At 44.8% G+C, this 21159-nt stretch overlaps 1 protein-coding gene across 1 annotated transcript; it reads left to right on the forward strand.

Moving 5' to 3' along the window:
- Nucleotides 1-4651: 4651 nt before the first annotated feature.
- Nucleotides 4652-21133, forward strand: cep170ba (centrosomal protein 170Ba). Its single transcript, XM_079286780.1, has 19 exons — nt 4652-4785; nt 5547-5684; nt 7305-7394; nt 8132-8210; nt 8948-9006; nt 9431-9575; nt 11843-11971; nt 12209-12697; nt 12786-13714; nt 13900-14019; nt 14432-14567; nt 14689-16251; nt 17073-17319; nt 17552-17684; nt 18005-18133; nt 18235-18323; nt 18772-18865; nt 18948-18999; nt 19116-21133. Exons 2-19 carry the CDS (start codon nt 5580-5582, stop codon nt 19337-19339), a joined length of 4812 nt encoding a protein of 1603 aa, XP_079142906.1. The 5' UTR covers nt 4652-4785; nt 5547-5579; the 3' UTR covers nt 19340-21133.
- Nucleotides 21134-21159: the final 26 nt, after the last annotated feature.

The following is a 21159-nucleotide window of genomic DNA, read 5'->3' on the forward strand; positions in this document are numbered from 1 at the left end:
AAGTTGTGTTTTCCAGGAAGGAGGAAATTGAAGACGAAACAAAGATACCTGTGGTTGTTCTGTGAGGCCTTTGAAGACTGACCACGGAGAGAGTTAACACTACCCTGCATCTCCTTGTTGTTATGTTGTACACTGAGCAGGCATCCATACACCATGATGAATGGGGAAGTGTAGTTATGTTATGCACAAATTAGGCCACTGATGTGAATTTTGTATTGTGAATATGAATCAACCATTTCAAGTAGAAATATGAATACTGTGGACCAAAAAGATCATTTGAGCAGAGAGTGTGTTTGTTGAGTGGGTAATAAATCCATGTTTTCTTCTCTAAGACTTCTGAACAATTCAAATACCATTCAGACTTTGAGACGTTTTTGGCTTCTGAAGTGAATGTACCGTATCAAATAAAGTCAATCATTCTGCATACGTACGTGTTTTAACACATGGCTGACTCTGCTAAGACTGAAACACCATCTTCTGGAGGTTTTTTTATTTTATTTTTGTCACTTCTCTACTACCCTGATGCAAAACTGACACCAATCTGTTGTATTATCATGCTACACCACAATGAGTCTGACGGATCAATTGTGCAATACGGTCTGATGGCTTAACGTGCAAAAACAAACACACAAAAAAGTGATTAATCATTCAATTAAAAAGCTGTCCTGCAATGGATTCCTCGTGGCTGTTTTCTCACCAGTCACTGAGAGCGCCCCGGTTTCCTGTTCAGGATAATAAATAGCTCCTCCGGCCCCCTGGAAGTAAGTGCTTCTAGTTCCTGATGCCTTCCTATCTCGACGCTGTGCTGCAGACAAACCTCCTGGTTTCCTTCTGATCAGGGTCGGTCACTTGCTGACCCGTCAGGAACTCTTCTCTCCTCCGGGCTTTTCCTCCATGTACAGTACAGTATTGGGTGTTTTCCACCCGGTGCATTCACTGCAGCCTCAATGAGGTCACTTTAACATAATACACTTCTTTAGGAATACTTTGCAAAACAATACCGGGCTTCAGAGGGAAAACATACAAAGAGTCATCTTTCATTTGCTACTTTTGGGCCCTTTTGTCCCTTCACAAGTTATTTATATGAGACCAGCATTGACTAAATTGAGTTTTTAACTGTGCCAATGATATGCACTTTGCTGCCCCACAATGATTGTATTTGGAATCGTATTTGTTTACTTTATGGTTGGTAAAAGACTAAATTAGCTTCTTTTTACAATGTAAGTTCAAATGTTGTGGATACAAATATAAAACCAGAACTGCTCGTGTGAATGATTACTCCCCTTCTACAGACAGCTGAGGCTAAACTGAGACTCTTGGGAACTGAAAGTCCTGTTTCAAAGCGTACTAAGAAGTTTTCAAAAACGCCTGTCATTTCTTCTTTTAAAGATAATCATTTATCAAAATTGCATCATACATTATTGAATGTAATGGTTTTTATATTGTTTTCACTTCAATCATTTGCAAACCTTTTGTTCAGTTTCTGATTGTTACTTATTCCTATGCACGCTCACCCTTTTTGCTGTCACCTTCTGAAAATAGGGAAATTCATTTTATACTTATTTTTTATTTCAACTTCTTTTGTACCTGCCCTCCCATATTCCTGAGACTGAGGACACCAGCTTTAGTAAACAAATAATATAAAGTTTGTACACAGTTTTTACTTGTTTTCTTTCAAATTGATGAAATAAAAGGTCTTAACAAAAAGCTGTGTAGACTCTCAGACTTTTATTGTGAAATATTTGAGCTCTGACCTAGAAGACAAATGAACTTAAGAAATAGCTCACAGATTTGGCTAAATCAACCCATTATGAAATATTTATTGTTTCGAGACGTTAATAGGAATACAAATGAGGAGTCTTTCAGAAAAGAAGCAGTTTCCATTCTACTGCATTGTTTTTCCCAATCTTTCTATTTGAACCTGCCTTGTCCTTTTCCATTGTTTCTTTATCTTGCACTTTTCATAAAAGTTTACTTCAGTTTCATGAAAATGTACCACATCCATGATGATTGTATATCTCTGAGTTCCTTTGAGTTGCGATAGCTCCATCAGTGGGCTGCAAATAGGAATGCTGTTGTCATCTAAACCTCGCTGCGATTGCACCCAACAGATAAAACACAGCTAAGTGTGTGAGACAAATGTCCCAGCAACGCAGCGGCTCTGGCTGTGTTCTTGGCCGTGTTCTCTGCCTCTGCAGGACCGCTCAGGTCCACCTTCTGGGGCTCTGCAGCTGGTCTGAGACAGGGAGAGGTGCTCCCCCCGGGCCTCGGGCAGATGGTACAGTCTCTGGAGCAGATGTTGACAGCCAGGGCTCACAGTCTGTCTTTTTGGCCAGCTGCAATACATGGCGCCACACAGCGAGACCGAGGCCTTGGCCCAGTGTGGCACTCACCTGACAACCATCCCTCACCTGACTCGAGCTGCACAGCCCAAAACAGACCGCAGAGCCGGGGCTGCGGCTCCGCACGGGCCTCCCCTGGGTGGCGTAGTGTTGTGCTGCATGAGGAAAGTGTCACTCACACGGCCTGCAAGCCAGAGCCTGCAAGACAAACCTCAAGCACATCAAGCACACAGATAAACAAAAAACACAGAGAGAGAGAGAGAGAGAGAGAGAGAGAGAGAGAGAGAGAGAGAGAGAGAGAGAGAGAGAGAGAGAGAGAGAGAGAGAGAGAGAGAGAGAGAGAGAGAGAGAGAGAGAGAGAGAGAGAGAGAGAGAGAGAATAGAAGAGGCTGGATCTCCTGGAGGACAACGATCCAGATCTAAACATATGGAATGAGGCACCATCAGCCAGGAGAGAGAGAGAGAGGGGGGGGGGGGAATAGTCATCCACCATCCATTGTACCAGGACCCTGACACTGAAGCAGCTAAATGGAATTCAGCCATCATTAATTTCATTATTTAAACCTGTACTTTACTGTGAATTTTGTCAAAGTGTCTTCAGTGAAAAACGACCCTGTTTCGTGAAGCTTGGTGGACGGAACTGGCGTCATGATTTGGTGAAAGACAGAGGTCAGGAAACTGGTTTAACCTGTTGAGACAAGCCACTTCATATCAACACTAAGAGCAGGGGAAGTGGAGGGGGCCAACGTACAGTAACCGTTTAATTTGTATTAAAAAAAGGTGCTACTTCTTTTTTAGAGTGACATAGTCATAAATAATAGTTGAATTGTAAACAGAATAAAATCCATGTTGTGGGTATGAAGATTATTTGAACACATGGAGGTAATCATATCTCTTTTTACTCACACTGATAGCAACATAAATGTTTGGGTTGAAATAATGAATGAATGAAGATGGTTTATATCTACAGGGAAACATCGTGACTTTGTGGCTTCACTGAAAAAAAATTGAAAATTTCGCTGGAAATCAATACGTTAAATTGGGACTACAGCGCCATCTAGTGGATTTTGGGTTTATGTAAAATGTATTTCAGTTGGATTAATATTCCATGTCTACAAATAATCACCAGAGGTTTCGTTCGATTCTAATTAAAAGCAAATAACTATGTGGACTCCGTACTACAAATTTAATGAAATTTGGGGTATGATATTTGAATGTAAATATTACTTGTTCTACACACTTCAACAACAATAACAAATCAACACGATCTGAATCTCAAATCCACTCTATTCTCTGACGCAGCAGGTGCAGTTTCAATATTAGCTCGTTGACAGGACAAAGCAATCATCTTCTTTTACTTCAAGCCGATATATTTTCCTTTCTGTTGTCTCCACCGAGCCAGCGCGAGCCACAAGATAAACAAAGTGCCGTGGCTGTGAATAAAGGCCAAGATCGTCTATGCTGACGATGACTCACCAGATGGCTAAAACGCTCACCCGGTCTGCAAAAATGGCCCTTAAGTAAAAATATTGAACACAGGACATTTAAACGGAGTTTAACGGAGTACTTTTATAGTGTGACATTTCTACTTTTACTTTAGTAAACGATATACATGTTATATTGCTTCCGAAACACTTAAACCACAAATTTGCAGAAAAACAATGCAGCATAATATTGTCTTTAGTCCATGTTTCTATTTAATACAGTTATCCCTCATTTGATTTGATTTGTGTGTGTTGAATTTGAGAGCCTGTGTTGCATGTCTTGTTAGTACTTGACAATGTAGTATAAGAGTCTCCTGAATGATGATACTACTTATATTTATATTCTCACTTCTTTCATTGTTTGTGCACGCTTTGTAAAGGGTCAATATTGCATAACTTTGTAAATTTAATCTTGTATTCTGTTTTTAGGTTTACTTTGTAACATCTGCCTCTTGGGACTACAGATGAAAAATAGCCTCTTGGCTATCCTCTGGCGCATTAACAGCAATGTTTTTATTAATGTGCACTGTCCCTTATCAAATAAACCAATAAATAAAATAAATGCTCAAAACAAACGAAACAATGTAATGTATTGTCACACAACAATTCGTAACATACAAATGTATTTTTTATTATAGATATATACATTAAATAATACTGGTACTAAATAATACGAAAACATTTTCTGCACCTGGAAAAGCAACAGAGTGAGTGCTCTTACCTCCTCTACCTCTGAGCGTCTGACGGACTTGTCACACTACGTCACCGGGTCGGCAGGAGGAGAGTTTCGCCTGACTGTCACTCCCAGAGGAAGAAGAAGAAGAGGGTGTGAGCGAGCGTTACCTGTCCAGTCTCACCTGGTGCGCTTTGTTGTACATGTCGGTCGTCGACTTATTCCATCTGCTGTCGGACATTAAACACTGGCTTCACTTTGGAGAAAGACGGAGAAGGCGATAAAGGTAACGTGACGTCCTTGTGGGATCGAATCCTTGGAAAAAGGCTCGTTTCTGTGTAGCCGGATGCTCACTAACGTTAGCTAAACAACCTGTTCGCCGACGGGCTCCAACACTCAGAGCTTCTAATTCAAGATAACACTAGTATTGCCATATATTAGACATTACATAGATTGCAGTCAAGGTATTAATACTACTCGTGTCTGATATTTATCTGGCAGTAATGTTTAGTTAGCTGAGGTTACAGGAAGTAAAAAACAACAACCGAGCACCTGAAGTTTTGAGCAGTCAGATGACGTTACTCAACCAGCGCCACTTAGCAAAAGGTTTCCCAGCATGCTCAGCGGAACAGACTCTGCTTTTGAAGGAGGTAATACTTGCTCTGGCTTTTATTTAGAGAAGAATTTGTGAGTCGTGTGAACATGCTGAATACGGACGCATGGAAACCGGTCTACTTCAAACATGGTTCACCCCCCAAAGGCAAACATTATTATCTCAGTAGTAACACAGCCAGACTGGAACGTGTTTGATAAACAGGTCAAACTTGGGTGAAATGATAGCTTCTCCTCCTAATCTCTACACTGAAGCATGCTTTCACAACAGCAGTTATATTTAGGACACCGGTATTGGATTTTGATCAAGCCTCCTGAGTCTCATTCAATAAACATGTTGTCATTTAGTCTTTGTTTGTGCGTGTGTGTGTGTGTGTGTGTGTGTGTGTGTGTGTGTGTGTGCGTGCGTGTGCGTGTGTGCTTGTCTCTTCCCAGGATGCTAAGACGATCCTGACCCGTGGCCCCAACATGAGTGTGACGTCATGGTTCCTGGTTAGCAGCTCTGGCACACGCCACCGCTTGCCACGAGAGATGATCTTTGTTGGCAGGGACGACTGCGAGCTAATGCTGCAGGTGTGTGTGTGTGTGTGTGTGTGTGTGAGATGACATTGTGGGGAAGTTTGTGTTTACACAGCAAACACCAGCAGCCTGTCAAATGAACCCCTAACTGGTCTTCATTCTAGTCTGTCAACAATGAGTTGTATTGCTGTTCACAGAGAGATGTGAAACAGCAGTGGGAGGCTCCCGACAGGCTTCATGTGTGTGCATTTCTGAATGTGTAACCTGGTGACGGTGCCTCCACACGGTCTTTCAAACAGTGACTTAAACCGCTGCTGAAGCATTCCCACAGTGTTTGTCAGAAACCCAATTTTCTTTTGTGTTTTTTTTGTAAAATACTCTCGCTCCCTCTGCGATTAGTCCAGCGAAAGTGGAATGTTGCCTCAGAAGCAGTTGTTTATACTTTACTCAGTCAGCGCGTTGTGCTCAGAAAAAACCCCGGCCAACCACAGACGTCGGTTAGATTGAAAAGTTGCTCATGTCCACATTTAGGCGTCGCCGGATTCCAAAAAAAAAAGGAAAACCAACCTCAGCCTCTCCCAGTCTGAGATGATGCAGCTTTTTCTGTTGCTCAGCTTAAGTGCTCAGGACGGCTTCCTGCCCTGGCACACAGTCAGTTTCAGCTCCAAATTGTCTTTTAAATCCCGAATCTTTTGTTTAAAGCTCAATGCATTTTTTTCACTTTCAAATCACAGTTGAATGTCCGTAATGTGAGAATCCTGTTTGACGTGGAAACCAGAGATTGCGCGTCTGTGAAGTCGTATCGCATAGCACAGCAGAGGGCCTCGACTTGATGTTTGAATTTTCCCATGACAACTGGTGTCGGATCAATGTCTGTATCTCCATGACCAGCAAGTAGACCGTATGCCTCCTATAATAGTAGTGACTGCATTTAGCCTGGTCCAGTGATGCAGCTATGGTTTCCTAACATTTTCTCTGCGTTGAGAGAGGCAAAGGGTCATCGAAGTAGGAACGTGGACTTCTTAGTGATTGATAAAATCATATTTATACTCGGTACAGTATTTACTTTGTTACTTTAAGTTATTTGCAGGTCCACTGAGTGAATAGACCACACAGACTGTACATCCAACCTGTTTATTCCAGTTGGTAGGTGGTGTGGAAGAGTTAATTTCAGCCCTACAGATGGTCCTTTGAAGGACGTTGGTCATTTTGTGAATGAGTTTGGCGATCACCCTCAATCTTTATGATTTTATGTGACATGGAGGCCCAGAGTCCCTCATGATTAGAGACGAGAGTCCGCCTGAATCACTTCTGCAGTTTGCCCATAATTGATGGAAAGCATATTCAGATACAAGCACATCTCTCCTCTGATGGATCATGTGCACACGTCACGGACGTGAGCTACGCAGGAATTTTGTGTTCGGTAATGAGGACCATCTATTAGTGTAATCTACAGCAACGGCCGGTTTGTGGTGTATTCAAGGGATCGGACTCTGTAGCAGTGATAATGACGAATAATGATTGTTGTCCTTAATAATCGACCAATTATTTGCTCGGTGAGTTCATGGAATGTCGAGACGGTCCCACAGTTTCCCAGAACCCAAAGTGATATCTTAAACATCGATCGACTGATCATTTGGTCTCTCACGACTTTTTGCTTAACTTTTGTTGCAGTCTCGTAGCGTGGACAAGCAGCACGCTGTGCTCAACTACGACCTGAATACAGACGAGCACATGGTGAAGGACCTGGGCAGCTTGAACGGGGTGAGTGAGTCCAGCTCTTGTGTCGGACTACCTGTGATAGAGGAGACCAGCTCTCTGGGCTGCCTGAAGGCAATTACCAGAGCACAAAATCCCTCTTTGTGTTCCGGAGACGGGGTCGGTTGGTAGAACCGTGGTTCTCAGGAGACTGGATTTTCTTGCCGGCCTAGATCCCCCCCCCCCTTTTTTTCCCTCCCATTCTTTCGATCTCCCACTCCAGCCCCTCTCCCTCTCTCTCTCTCCCCCTTCACTGTCCTGTTAACACTCCACTGCACCATTATCCCAGTGAAATCCAGAGTTGAGCAGTGGGAGAAACCGTTCATTGTTCTCAGAGAGAGTTTCTGTTGGCCTTGGTAACTGCAGCCAAACTAATCAGAGCAGAACAGCGCAAGGACCTGTAACTGAAATCCAACCGTGCTGTGTTGCTGTGTGTCCATTCTTTACCCTTAGTGATCTGAGGACAAACTCTGGAAACTGTTGTGTGTGTATTTCCACCTGGCCATTAAGCATTCTACAAAATGCGAGACAGCCATTGCATAACAGCATACTCTCATCAGTTTTAATGTGCCTCTGGATTAACTTTCAATGGGAAAAGGGCCAATTGCAAAGCACCTTACAGTATCTGGAAGCGGTCCACTAGGAATTAGAGAGCCTGTCGCCTGTGAGTCAACACGTTTACCTCATTAACGACCAGTGAAAGGTATTTAAGCGTGATGTTTTCCTTTTTCTTTATTTTCCAGACGTTTGTGAACGACCTAAGAATCCCAGACCAGACGTACATCACCCTCAAGCTCTCTGATGTCATACGTTTTGGCTATGATATCCTTTTTTTAATCTTATTCATTCAAATGTTAGTCTCGTCTTTGGTTTAACTTCGGGAGCTGTGATTTATGTAATGTAAGGCACACATTGACGTTTTATTTTCCCACTGCGATCGTTTCGCTTCCATCGGCATGTTAATCTCCTGTGTTTTTCAGTCAGGGGTTTTAGATTATGGTCAATCTCCTGCACCCTTTGACCCCCACAACAGGAAAGACATGAATGGTGAGACTTGGCTAAGATAACATGGGGCTGGTTTAGCGTATAGACACACATAGGAATGTTTGTGGCCATTGTGTGGCATGTGCTGTTGCACGTTTCAAGGAGTGGGTCGCTAAAGAAGCTTTTAGAAGTGCAGCAGGTCTGTGCTGCTTATCTCTTTTCCTCCTGCTTGCAGTTGAAGAACGTACCTTTGACCTCCTTGGGGGTTAGGGTGAAAACAAAGCATGAAAGGAGATTCAGTAAAAGAGAATCACACTAACTGCACATGCTCTAAACTTTAGGTTGAGGATTTGTAGTTTGTACATCTTTCTTCAGGTCCCTGAACATCCTTCTGGAGAGCCAGCTTCTAAACTGTGAATATATGTATATATGTATATATGTATATATATATCTATATATATATATCTATATATATATAGATATATATATATATATAGATATATATATATATATATATATATATATATATATAGATGTGTTATCCAATGTGTGTGTGTTCTTAACTGCTCCTGCACATGCTCATGTTTATATCCTGGAGAGAAGTCAACACAAGGTCCCAGAGGAAGCTCTTAAAGTAAGTACTATTGACAGTGTATACATATATAGACTAGCAGTGCTGATACCCTTGCTGTGGGTCCTTCAATGATAAAGTGAAGTGCTCCATCTATTATTTTTATTGTCAATTAATCTGTTGATTATTTCCCCTAATTTTTACAAAACCAATTCACCTTAGTTGGTCAGCTTCCTGTGCCAACAGTAGTCGGTCATCATGATGAGCTCTGTGCGTTGAAACAAATCATAAACAGGCATATATTTACTACGGATTATCACCTATTGATCTGGCATTTTAATGCATGATTAAAATTGTAACTTTAGAATGTAAACACGGTTTTCTACATGCACTATTTTTAGAAACATCTGCAATGATTGTTGGCAGGTTTTTTTTTCTCACATCCTGCTCCCCCCCCCCCCCCCCCCCCCTCTGTCTCTTTGTGCAGCATGAGAAGTACACCAACCAGTTGCATCTTAGTATAAAAGCCCTGCAGGCGAAGGAAAAACAGCAGCTCCAGAGCTCAGAGAAGAGCAAAGTTCCTGTTTCCAAACTGCTGGACAGGGCAGAGCGAAAAGCCCAATCCCTCACAGGTAAACTACATCACACATGCTCCACCGTAACACACATAGCAGGAAGGCAGCAGGTTTTATTTAAACAGAAGCAGGTGAGTTCTCACACACACACACGTGAGGACGTTGTTGCTTCCCCGTGTGCTACACGACTTTGGCTGCAGATCGCTCGATAAGGCGGCGGTTGCGTCTTTTATTAAGAGCTCCCCTGGTGTGAGATTAGGCCTGCCGTGTGAGCTGAGAGGCCGAGGCCACAATCCCTTATGAAGTCAGTAAAGACGTCGATCTCGACATCCCAGAGTTGGCCGAATGAGTGGACAGGAGTTGCAGAATGAGGGCTTGCCAGACAAGTGCAGGGGTGAAGAGTTAAGGACAAGCAGTCTTATCTCTCACAGCCATTCCTGACGGCTGAGAAGAGGCCGGGTGCTGCCAATTACGGCAGCGATAGCTTAACATGTGCGGCAGAAGAATTAGAAAGGTGTGCAGGTTGACACTTCTGTCCATGTAGCTGATGGCAGAGTTGTTGCTGCTTGTGCTTCCAGTTGCTTTCATGCCCTCTCTGCCCGGAGCTGTACTCCAGTAGATCCAGTTGTACAGTATAGGCAACAGTGGAACAGTCAGACAATTCTTAGTTCAAGTGAAGCGTTTTTGTGAATGAAGCTCATTCACACTGACAAGCCGCTTTCCAGCTGCTGTTGATTTAGCAGTTCTCGTGCTTTCTGCCCCATGTGAGCTCAGAGGGGAGAACTACAACTGGTGCTTAAAATAGGACTTTTCCAGCACTGGGCTCATATCCCACTGAGTGCCATACAGATAAATCATTGAACTGCACAACTTTGGAAAACATTTTGTTAGCTAAAACAATGGTAAGTAATGGGAGCGCGGTCGTATCACCTGCAGCTATACGCTGACTACAGTGATCCTGTGAACCCGTGACTGTATGCTCTTTGTTCAGCATGCTCACTGAAGCCCTGTTCACTGGGGGCCACGCAGTACAGCAGACAGCAGCCTCGCGCTGTGCTGTTGTCACCTGATCCACCAATAACAAAACGGGCATCCTCTTGTCTCCCTAAATGTATTGTCACAACAAGATGAGGATAGGATTTCATAGTCTGAGAACAAAACCGCACACATGAAGAAAAGCTGACTGCTATTTTCATTTACATTACTGCACAAACCCGCTTATCTATGTTGACTTCATGCAAATAGATTCCCTTTGGCTGAATTTGTTTGACTGGAGAACTTGTTGTAACGTTGGTTCTTTTGGTTTACTCTGGATTGGATGTTTCAATTTGTTTTTTGTGTACAATTCTGTCCCTTGTTGTCTGTGTGCTGTTGCTGGTTTCCCCATGCAGCTGTACAGGATGTGGAGTGTGTCCAGTCCTCCCGCTGTCCGGACTCTAGTAGTTATTAAGCAAATACAACTTTTCATGGAGCCACATATTCAGTATAAACATTAAACTCGTCTAACCTTTTATTTGTTAGGTTATTCTGGGTCTGCTTTCTGACGACTGAGCTGTGCTCCGTCCACTTTAGTTGTGACACTCACCCGTGTTTCCTTTCGCTAAAAGGAGATGATCGGGTAAGGGCAAAGGAATTAGGAACATGCTCCTCTCATCACTGTGTTGATGTCTTATTGTGCGTGTCCAAGGCAACAGTGGTGAAGCGCTGTTGATGCTTAGAATTGTGAAGCTCCCACATTAAAACCCAGAGAGCTTGTTTAGTCCATATCAGGCCGGCGGGCGGCTTCTGGATTATCTGATTCGTGCCTTATAGGCTGGCTGGACTGAGTGGACCGGCAAAGCAGCGGCTAAGCACCAGTTCAGAAGCAGCATCGCGGACATCATCCTCATCCCCGCCGTTGTATGCAAAGGTTAATATGCTGACAGTGAGTGTCACCGCTCACAAGAAGCCTCACTTTTAGATGAAGTTATCCGAGATCTTGTATTATACAGTGTTTGTTTTTTTTACATTGAAGATTAGGATTAGCTTTGTTCCGATTCGCACAAGAAGGATTATGTTTTGGTGGTTTGTGCGATGCAGCTTGTATCACAGTTGGACCCTCGCTAAACTCTGTGTCATGGGGATGTGGGAGAATTGTAAAAAAAAAAGCCCAAAGGCTACATTTTGTTGTTGCAGGACCAAACTCAGACACAACATTGTTTAATCATGTGACGAACATAAACTCATGGCCTTATGAATACAAGAGGTGTGTATACATTCAGTTCTTTGTCTGACTTCTTTCCTGAGTATATCCATGTGTCTAATGGTGTGTGTTGGTCTGTTAGCTACCACAGATGCTCCGATATCCAAGCCTACTCCTCTCTATGGTCAACCATCCTGGTGGGGGGAGGATGAGGCGGCAGCCAACAAAAAGAAGAACAGAGGTGGAAAATCGCCCGAACAGGAGTCTCCAGGTCAGAGAATGTGTCTTTTTATTTTTGACTAACGTGTGCCAGCTACAGACTTCATTATGGTGTTCGTACTGAAGTGTTTATATCTTTTTAAAGCGTTATCTGTACTATAATGGCGTTGGCTCTTCCCACATCTGTGAATTAGATCCTGATTTGAAAGGACATGTTTATCTATGGCACTTCTATCCAATGCTGTGTATCTGTGTGTTTGCTGTCCTCAACCATCCTAATTTCTAACAGAGTCGGCTAAAGACGTGTCCAGATATGAGGTCAACGGTTCTCTGTCCGACAATCAAGTCAAGTCCATCTTCTCCCACCGCCAGGAGCCCAGCTACTTTGAGATCCCAACAAAGGAATTACACCAGCGACCTGCCAAGAAACCTGAGTCGCAGGTCCACGAGGTTCCCACTAAAGACACTCCAGATCCCACTCCGGTTGTCCCTTCCACACCTCCCGTGGTCCAAAGCCATGCCGCCTTCACCATCGAATTTGACGAATGCATGCCAGGTAAGATGAAGATCAAGGACCACGTGACCAAGTTCTCTTTCCGCCAGCAGCAGAAGCTGCCTTCCACAGAGCCCGTCACCACGCCCACTGAGGTGATGTCGGCAGAAAGCAAAGTGGCTGATTGGCTGGTCCAGAGTAATGCCAGCATGGTGGGGAAGAGGTCACAGGCTGACGACATGTATAGCACAAACAGTGACCCGTCACTCCTGAAGAGCACCAAGAGTGAGTCACTTGTAGAATTTCACCAACACTCGCTTTAGTTGCAATAATGTGCTGGATCTTAACTCACTTGTGGTCTTTTCATCACCAGCAAACCACCAAGAGGACGGCACTCACAGTGATTCAGAGGATCCTGCAATCAATGGAAGCGATTTCCTCGAGTCAGAACCTCGGATTGGGTACCAAGACTCTCCACAGCCCCTGAGAGCCTCCCCGCCACAACGCTTTGCCTCCCCCGACCCCGAGGAGCCCTTGTCCTACTCTCCGCCAGAATCTCAGTCCCTGTCCAGTCTGAGCAAGGCTGAGCCTCACCAAGCCTTCGTTATTGAATTCTTTGATGACAACCTAAGAAAGAAACGCTCCCTGTCCTTTACTAATAACACATCGCCACCTGAGCCCTCGGGCCTAAGGGTCCAGCTGGAGAAGGCAAGGAAGGGCTCGAGCCCAACTGGGGAGAGACGAGTCCCATCTCCAGCCTCCACCGCTCCTCCAACTCAACAGTACACTGTCCCCCTGAAGGGCCCTGCTTCCACAGGCTTCCAGAGAGCTGGCTCTCTACGAAGGGAGAAGACGGAGGACCGGCTCAGCACCGGCTTTTCCTCGTGCTCTTCTTCATCTGTGTCCGTAAGACCCTTTAGCAGTGTGGGCCGGAGGTCCAAACTCGCCCAGGAATTTACTGCTGAATTCCTCAAACAAGCAAAGCAGTCCTCCTCTGCCAGCTGGGAGAAAAATAAATCTAGTCCCCCCACAGCAGCTAAGACGGAGACAGTGGTCGTATCCCAGAATAGTCCCCCTCCCTCTAAAGCTTCCTACCAGCCACAGACTTCCTCTCCTATCCACCACCCTGTTCCCCTCAAGGCCCCCATGATGCCCGATCCGTATCAGGGTGTGGAGGTCAAGATCCCTCATGTTGGCCCCAAGAATGAAGAGGAGGACAGTCTGAGTGATGCAGGGACCTACACCATTGAAGCAGATGTTCCAGATAAAGAGCTAGAAGAGGCACGGAGCAAGATTGACCAGGCAAGTTCCTTTCACCATTTCATTTATGTAAATTTGGCCAATAATGGCAACATGTTGCTGAAAGGAAATACGTCTGCTTTGCCATTCTCCAGTGTCTTGTGTCTTGGGGACTCAGAATGAGTCATGGTCCCATGTTACTCCCACTTTACTGCAATGATCAACTTGCACTGCTTTGTTCCTGACAGGTGTTTGGTGTTTTTGAGAGCCCAGAGCGAACCAACCAGAGTGAAGCAGAAACATCCTCAGCGTTTAGGCCTGTTAATGTTGAGAGCAGGGAGCAGCATAGGCAGAGTAGCAGTGGGGAGGTGAGGCCAGCTCCAGCACAGGGACAGAGTCTGGTGAAGGTAACCCTTCCCGCTCAGAGTGTGATCAATGTTTGGATGGAATCATTTTATTGCCAACTCTAAGGACAGTTAATTAATGTGTTTGGTCAGTGTACCATTATGTATAAGCGTATCTTGATTTGCCTTCTTGGGATTTCTTCTATTTGTTGCTGTATCTCTATTGACTTCTAGATCCGGCTCATCTTTCCTCACATGTTCTGGGTTCTTCATTGTTTCGTTTTTTTCTTTCTAACCAAATATAAGGGAACAATACATGTTTTATTATCACAGTTAACCTTGTTTGTTTTGTTTACTAAGAAAATCATACAATTTAAAAACTGCACATTTGTTTTTTTGTGGAGATATTGTCTGATTTGTGTGTTATCTCGTGCAGGTCCAGCCAGCAGGTGCGGTGTTACAGGGGGCTCCTAAGTGGATGTCTTGCTGGGCCAGCTTGGCAGACAGCTACACAGAATCTGGCCCTTCGTCTGGCCCCTTTAACGTCTCTTCCCAGATGGAGCTGTCAGGAGGTAAACAACACCTGACGAGACATGAATTTATTTGAAATTTTAATGAGACGCCCTGATGAACATGTATGATATTCCGTTTGAGTGCGTGTGGTTAATATGCATTGCAACTGTTTCACTTCAGCACGGGGTACAATCATCCACGAGGCCACGCTCAGCCGACACCCCGACACCACCGACTCTGATGGTTCGAGAGCTCGGCGCGTCCTGCCCAAGCTACCACTGGGCGAGAAGAGTGACATTCCGACTCCCAGCATTCATGGTCATTATGACCCGCAGTCAACGTTTGATGTAGGAGGGAGTAGCATGGTTTCCCCCAGGTCTCAGGATAGCCTCAGGCTATCGGTGCATGACGACGTAGAGCCCGACAGCCTGAGTGATGCCAGCAAGTCAGATGATGGTTCCATCGTAGAGCAAAAGAGGAGGCCGCTGTCAGACAGAGAAGCGAGGAAAAATGAGGACCGACTCCCAACCGAGTCCACATCGTTCTACATTGGGTCAGCGCGGGCTGAGTCCCAACATGAACCCAGCACTCTTGAGAATGAAATACAACACGCAATCAAAACCTTCTCAACAGCAACTCTGACCAAACCAAGAGGTAACCAGGACTCTGGAAAGGTCAAGCCCACTGTGTCGGCTCCAGTCCTGAGCCAGATTACACAGAGCCCAGAGTCCAAAGAGGGCACTGTAGCCGCATTATTCAGACAAGAGAGCTTCACCAAGGAGCGGCCTAGCAATGCCAGATTGCCCAACATCTCTAGCCTGCAGGTTCAGAGAGGCATGGACCCTGAATCATTGCAGGGAGCCTGTAACCAGGACACTCATTCTTACCTCAAAGAGACGGAGGCTGTTCTGGCGGTTCTGGAGGCCAAACTCCAAGCAGTAAAATCGGGTAAAACACCGTCTTCGATGATGGACTCTCTTTCTGCGGAGTCTGATGTCGATACCTCCAGCACAGTCAGCCAACACAGTAATAAGACCAGGCCAAACGTACTGCCTAAAGCCCCCTCTGTTAGTGGCTTCCATAGGGAGAAGTCTTCAGCCAGTATAGCTAGTCAGGACCCAAGTCCCCGGTCCACAACATCAGAAAAGCGGCGTCTTCGGGGAGAAGACGGCAACAATAAGACTGAGTCTGTCAGGAGACCGGTTGGACTGAGACGTAGTGTCGGGAGATGTGGCTCCACAGACCTAAGTGACGACCCTCAGAGCTTCCCTTACTCTGACCAGGAATCTAACGGCCACCAATCCCGCAGAAAATACACAGTGCCCCTTCAGAAGGAGGACGCCAAGACCTCTCGAGCGTCCCAGGCCTTGATTCGTGCCAGCAGCTTTTCAGCCCCAAGACCCACCAGAGCGTCCGTGCTCCGCCGCGCTCGCCTGGGCGAAGCTTTGGACAATGAGGGCACGGAGACAGACAGGCTGTCCCAGGAGGCGGGCAATGCCCTCGCGCAGCAACCCCAAGAAACCAAGAAACTCTCCAGGCTGGATATGCTGGCGATGCCTCGTAAGCGGACGAGCTCATTCAACACACCCAGCGACACCGAGGCCTCGTCCACCGGCAGCTCAGTTCGGAGGGCTTCTGCATCGGCGGGGAAGCCCGTAGAAAAGCCACAGAAAGCACCGGTCAACAAGATGCCAATCACTCGTGGACGTTCAAGCAGTGCCAAATATTCTGGAAGCACCTCAAGTGAGTATAATACAGAAACTTGTTTGATTGAGTGTGACATATCTTGACTGGTATATCCGCTTACTTCTGTCTCAGTCAAACTGAGTAAACACAGTGCTTTGCCTGGAACGGAAGCATTTCATGGTCTGTTGATCAAACACTGTGGTGAATTGGTTTCACACAATCAGTACTCTGTTTATATGCTGTGTGTTTCAGGAAATAACACCTGGGTTTTCTTCCACCAAAGTGTTATTGGGACTTTCACTTACATCAATAACACTAATATTACATTTTCTTGTGGTGGCGCAACGGCCGGGCGCAAAAAAAAGCACTCTGGCCGTTTTGGTACTTTCCTCACTTTGAAATCCACTTTGCCCGTCTGTGGTATTTTGGCGCCAGTGCACAGGTGGAAGGAGCAAACGGGAGCATTTAAAAAAGGGCCCTCATGGAACAAGAGCTTTTTATGTTCACTTTGATCTACCTTCATCTGCACAGTGTTCTCGGGCAGTTTATGGTAATCCATGAGGATGCTATGGCCATGATGAGGATGATAATTCTAGCCATGTACCAAATGGTTTATGCTAAACAACCCAGTCTTTACTAAGTGGTACTTGCCTGGTCCTCAGCTGCTGTACTGTGGAAATCAAGTACTCATTTCAGTTTATGAATGAACAAATGAGCACTTCCACAGCAACTCTTCTGTCTCTTGTTCTGGGGAGGGTTTTGGTGACAACATCTAACATTCACTGTGGTGTTTTTCTTGGCTGTATTCTTTGATGGTGTCTCTCTCTCTCTCTCTCTGTCCTCATCCTTCATAACTCAAACCAATTCACAACGCCAAGGCTCCAGGAGACGACACAAAGGCTCTGACTATACCTCTACCTCAGACGAGGAGTACGACTCAAACCAGAGCACTCCTAAACACAAACGCTCCCAACCTTCCTCAGCTTCCCAGAGCCCGCGGAATCTTCTGCGGCCTCAGCCGGTGGTCGCCCTGCGGCCGAACCCCCGCAGCAGAGATTCTGAAGAGGAGAACCATGACGGAGACGCCTTACACAGTTGGTCCAATCACAGCTCTGAGATTGCACGGTAAGGAATATTACAAGGTAATTATTCAATTATTCTCCAAATGTTAAATTGATGTGTTACTGTAGCCTAACTGACGCTAAAGATGGTTTCTCACGTGCAGCCTCTAGCATTTTATTTACTGCATTTTCCATGAAAGAGATCAAGGATTTCACTTTCTGCAGAATAATGTAAATATAATCCAAATTCTTATTCCTGTCAGACATCTTTCTGACACGTGTCCCTTGCCTGCTAGGTTGAGTCAAGACCTGGCTAAAGACCTTGCTACCTTGGCCAGAGAGATCCATGACGTGGCAGGTGATGGTGATCCACAAAACCCTGGAGTGGAGAGCAGTGTGCCCGTCTCCACAGTGACCGCTCACGAACAGGTAAACGTGAAGCTTTATCCAACACACTGAAGCATCAAGTCTCTTTCATCAACTGACTAAAACTGAAGATGACTATTATTTGTCTTCTTCATGACAAACTATGCTCTTTCGTTGAAAGAGGAAGTATCGCTCAGTGCTTTGCACATCTGGTGCAGTTCTGTAACATGAAATTAAAATTGTCATTTTTATCTTTATCACTTAATTGTTGCACTATACATTATGGTTTTTATCTCCTTGCCTTGTTAAACACATCAGCCAAAGGAGACAATCCGTCTCTTCCCTGTCTTTTACTGTAACACTTGAGTCTGATTGTGTTGCAGCTGGTTCATCGTATCCCAGAGGCTGGATCAAACTACCAGAGGGTCCCACCAAGTTCTACATCTTCAAGGGAACCTGACCAGAGTGACCACGAACAGAACACCAGGCCGCGAGCTCAGAGCAGAGATGAGGTCTCGCACAAATGCAGCTGCGTCTCATTTTCTTTACAAGCCTCTGTGACGCTAGCACCGGGGGATCATTATAAAGTATTTGTTTGTTTTTTCCCCTCCAGGTCATTGTGGACAATCTGATGCTGAATCCAGTGTCACAGATCACCATGGCCATCAGAGAAAACACTGAGAAACTTGCTAAAAAAATGAAGTACGGCGTTACTTGAACATCCTTTATTCCCGTGCTTTGTCTGCGTTTGATGAAAAACTATTGATCCTGTCTGACAAACAGACGCCACTGAGCCAATAATCTTATTAAACTAGAGTAACTGAGTGAGTCAGCACTGACAATATGGGACCGAGATGTAATCTTCTGAACAGATTAGATGCAGATAAAACAGTTGGTGTTTAAATGTTTCCATTGTGAGATGAACCACAGTTTGTTTGTTTTTTTACAACCCTTATTTAATCCAAAAAAACATCAAATAAAGAAGAAACATTTATTTTAGTATTGATTACATTTAGTTCTGCGAAGTCACCACAATCAGAAGACAGCCCGGCGCTCAGTTTTCCAGACTAAATCAATACAGAAATGTGTTTTAGAGAGAACAGTAAGAAGCAAACGTTCTAACGAGTGTATTTTGGGATTCTGCACGCAGGGTAATGTTCCAGGACAGGATAGATATCTGGGAAGAGATTGAGGCCACGGTTAACTCTGACAATGATGTTCCTGTCATCAAAACCTCCAACAAGGTTGGTGACTTATGTTTGTCGATGTTCAAGTTGAATTAATGCTGGTTGATTGTTTGAGATAAGTTGGACATCTGTGTTTCAGGAAATCACATCAATCTTGAAGGAACTCGGGAGGATTCAACGGCAACTTGAGGGTGAGTGAACCTGACCCTTTATAAACATTACGACATAAATGATCTTCATGAAACATTTGTATTGTGAAGCCGATTAATCAGCTGAAAACCTTTTTTCATGTTATTTTCCCCTCCAGTCTTTAACACAGTCATGGAGCCCGGTAGGCAGTTTGACAGTCCTAAGGCCTCGGCCTCTGCGGCCTCCTCCTCATCTGGAGTTCGGCCCTCCAAACCTCCCGCCTCACGGGACTGGAGAACGATCCACTCCGTCTCCAAACGTGGCGGAGGCGCGAGGCCCAGCGAGGCTGTCAGGAGAGCAGCTGTGACACCAGACGACCAAAGAGCAGGACATTTGGTCTGAAACACGCAGGTTCCACCAGTGCTGAACTTGTGCTGTGACTCCACAATCACAGGTGTGACCACAATGAAACTAAGAGGCGGGGGGGGAAGTGAGACTGTAAACGCATCTGTCGTCTCCCGTGCATCCAAACATACACACTACACACCTACGCAGTGGTGTAACTCACAGTGACGCCTGCACTAAAGGCCCGTAGAGTGCGCTCACATGAGGTTGAAGATTTAAGGAAGTACCAAAATACTTCAATAAAAACCTCACCTCTCGGACAGGCCTCCAAACTATACTTGATTCTCTCTTTGTTAGAGGTTGACCTCGTTATTTGCCAATGATACGACCGACATTGCTGATTTTAAGAGCTCATTGTATTTGCTTGGTTTATTTGAGAACCAGACTGAATGAGAATAATCATCTCAGGAAAATCTACTAATATATAAATCTATACGGTTTCTATGTTTAGTGACAAATCACATTTTCGAGGAAATATGACTTCATTGATATTTGTTTTGGGTAGAAAGAACGGCAATAAATAACAGCAGCAGATCTTAGTGTACTTGTATCCTCAGTGAACTTATTGCTTTTCCTCATGTTTTTGTCTTTGTTTGCCACTTTTATCTTTGTGGACAAGATATGTCGCAGAATGTAAAAATAATTTATTCGGGGTCTTTTGTGAGACGCTGTATCCGAGACAACATGGCTTTGGGAGCGTTAGTGGACTCTAGTGCCAGAGCAATTAACGCCGTGTTACACAGTTGCTATCAACCAATGTCTTGAGTATTTATTCTGTTAACATTTCCCGCTGTATCAACTCTGTCCAGGCCTCTGTATTTTGTCCAGCTGGAGATGAAAGACCTTCTGGAATGTGTGGTCTGACTGGTAGGAGGGACTCAGTTCAGTCACCTGGCAACACAAACTCAAGTGGCTGTGAAACAAGAGTTTTCAAGCATTCCAGGCTTGTCTGCCTTCTGAAAAGTTTGTATTTGTGTCGAGCACACTTGAGGGCGACTTGAAACAATTTTTTTGTTGTGCGCACAGTCAACTCCGAGGTTTGGCCTAAGACCCCGTTTGTGCTGAGCTCATCGCACCACCACACCTATAGCGTCCTATGCTCACGAGCTCTCAGACCACTGTGGTCAGATTTGATATTTCCTCTCAAGTCACAAGGTCACTTGGGAATGGGTCCTCACATGACGGGAGAAGTGATGTCATTTTAGCACGGACGTTGACAAAGTCAATCTTACTATGTAAATATCTAAATATATCGTCGTACAAATTACCTCTCGATCTTGTCTTTTGCACTCGTGTAGTACAACATTGTCCCCTCGACTTGATGTGCTGCGATCTGAAAGTTGTTGCTCTCCTGCGAAAGATTGTAACCGTTTGATGCCGTTGAGCCTGCAGCAGGAGAGAAGGCGACCCGGTTCACCAGCTGTTTGCTGTTTCCCCTTCTCCAGATTGTACATGCGATTGTAATTGGGACGTACCTATAAGTGCCACAGAGCTGTGTGGTACAGTGGTTGTTTACAAACTCGAGCTAAATTGAATGTTTGTCCTCTTGACATCACTTGCTTGAAGTGTTGCTGCTGTTCTTCTTCTGTGGGATAGTATTTCCCCTTTGCTTTACTCCATCTAAGTCAAAGCTACAGCAGGTTTGAGAGCTGAAATTTAATTCTCGTTTGTCAAATTTGTGTCCCTCTTTTGATATTCAATTTGTTTCCCCTCCCTTTATCTGTTGATTGTAATCTTCCTGTCTTGTTAGCTGGTATTTATGTTGTTTTTGATGATTGCAGATTTTTCAAATAAATTTGATGAGTAAAGCTGTATTT

The sequence above is a fragment of the Melanostigma gelatinosum genome (genome assembly GCF_949748355.1).
Source record: "Melanostigma gelatinosum genome assembly, chromosome: 16".
Lineage (NCBI taxonomy): Eukaryota > Metazoa > Chordata > Actinopteri > Perciformes > Zoarcidae > Melanostigma > Melanostigma gelatinosum.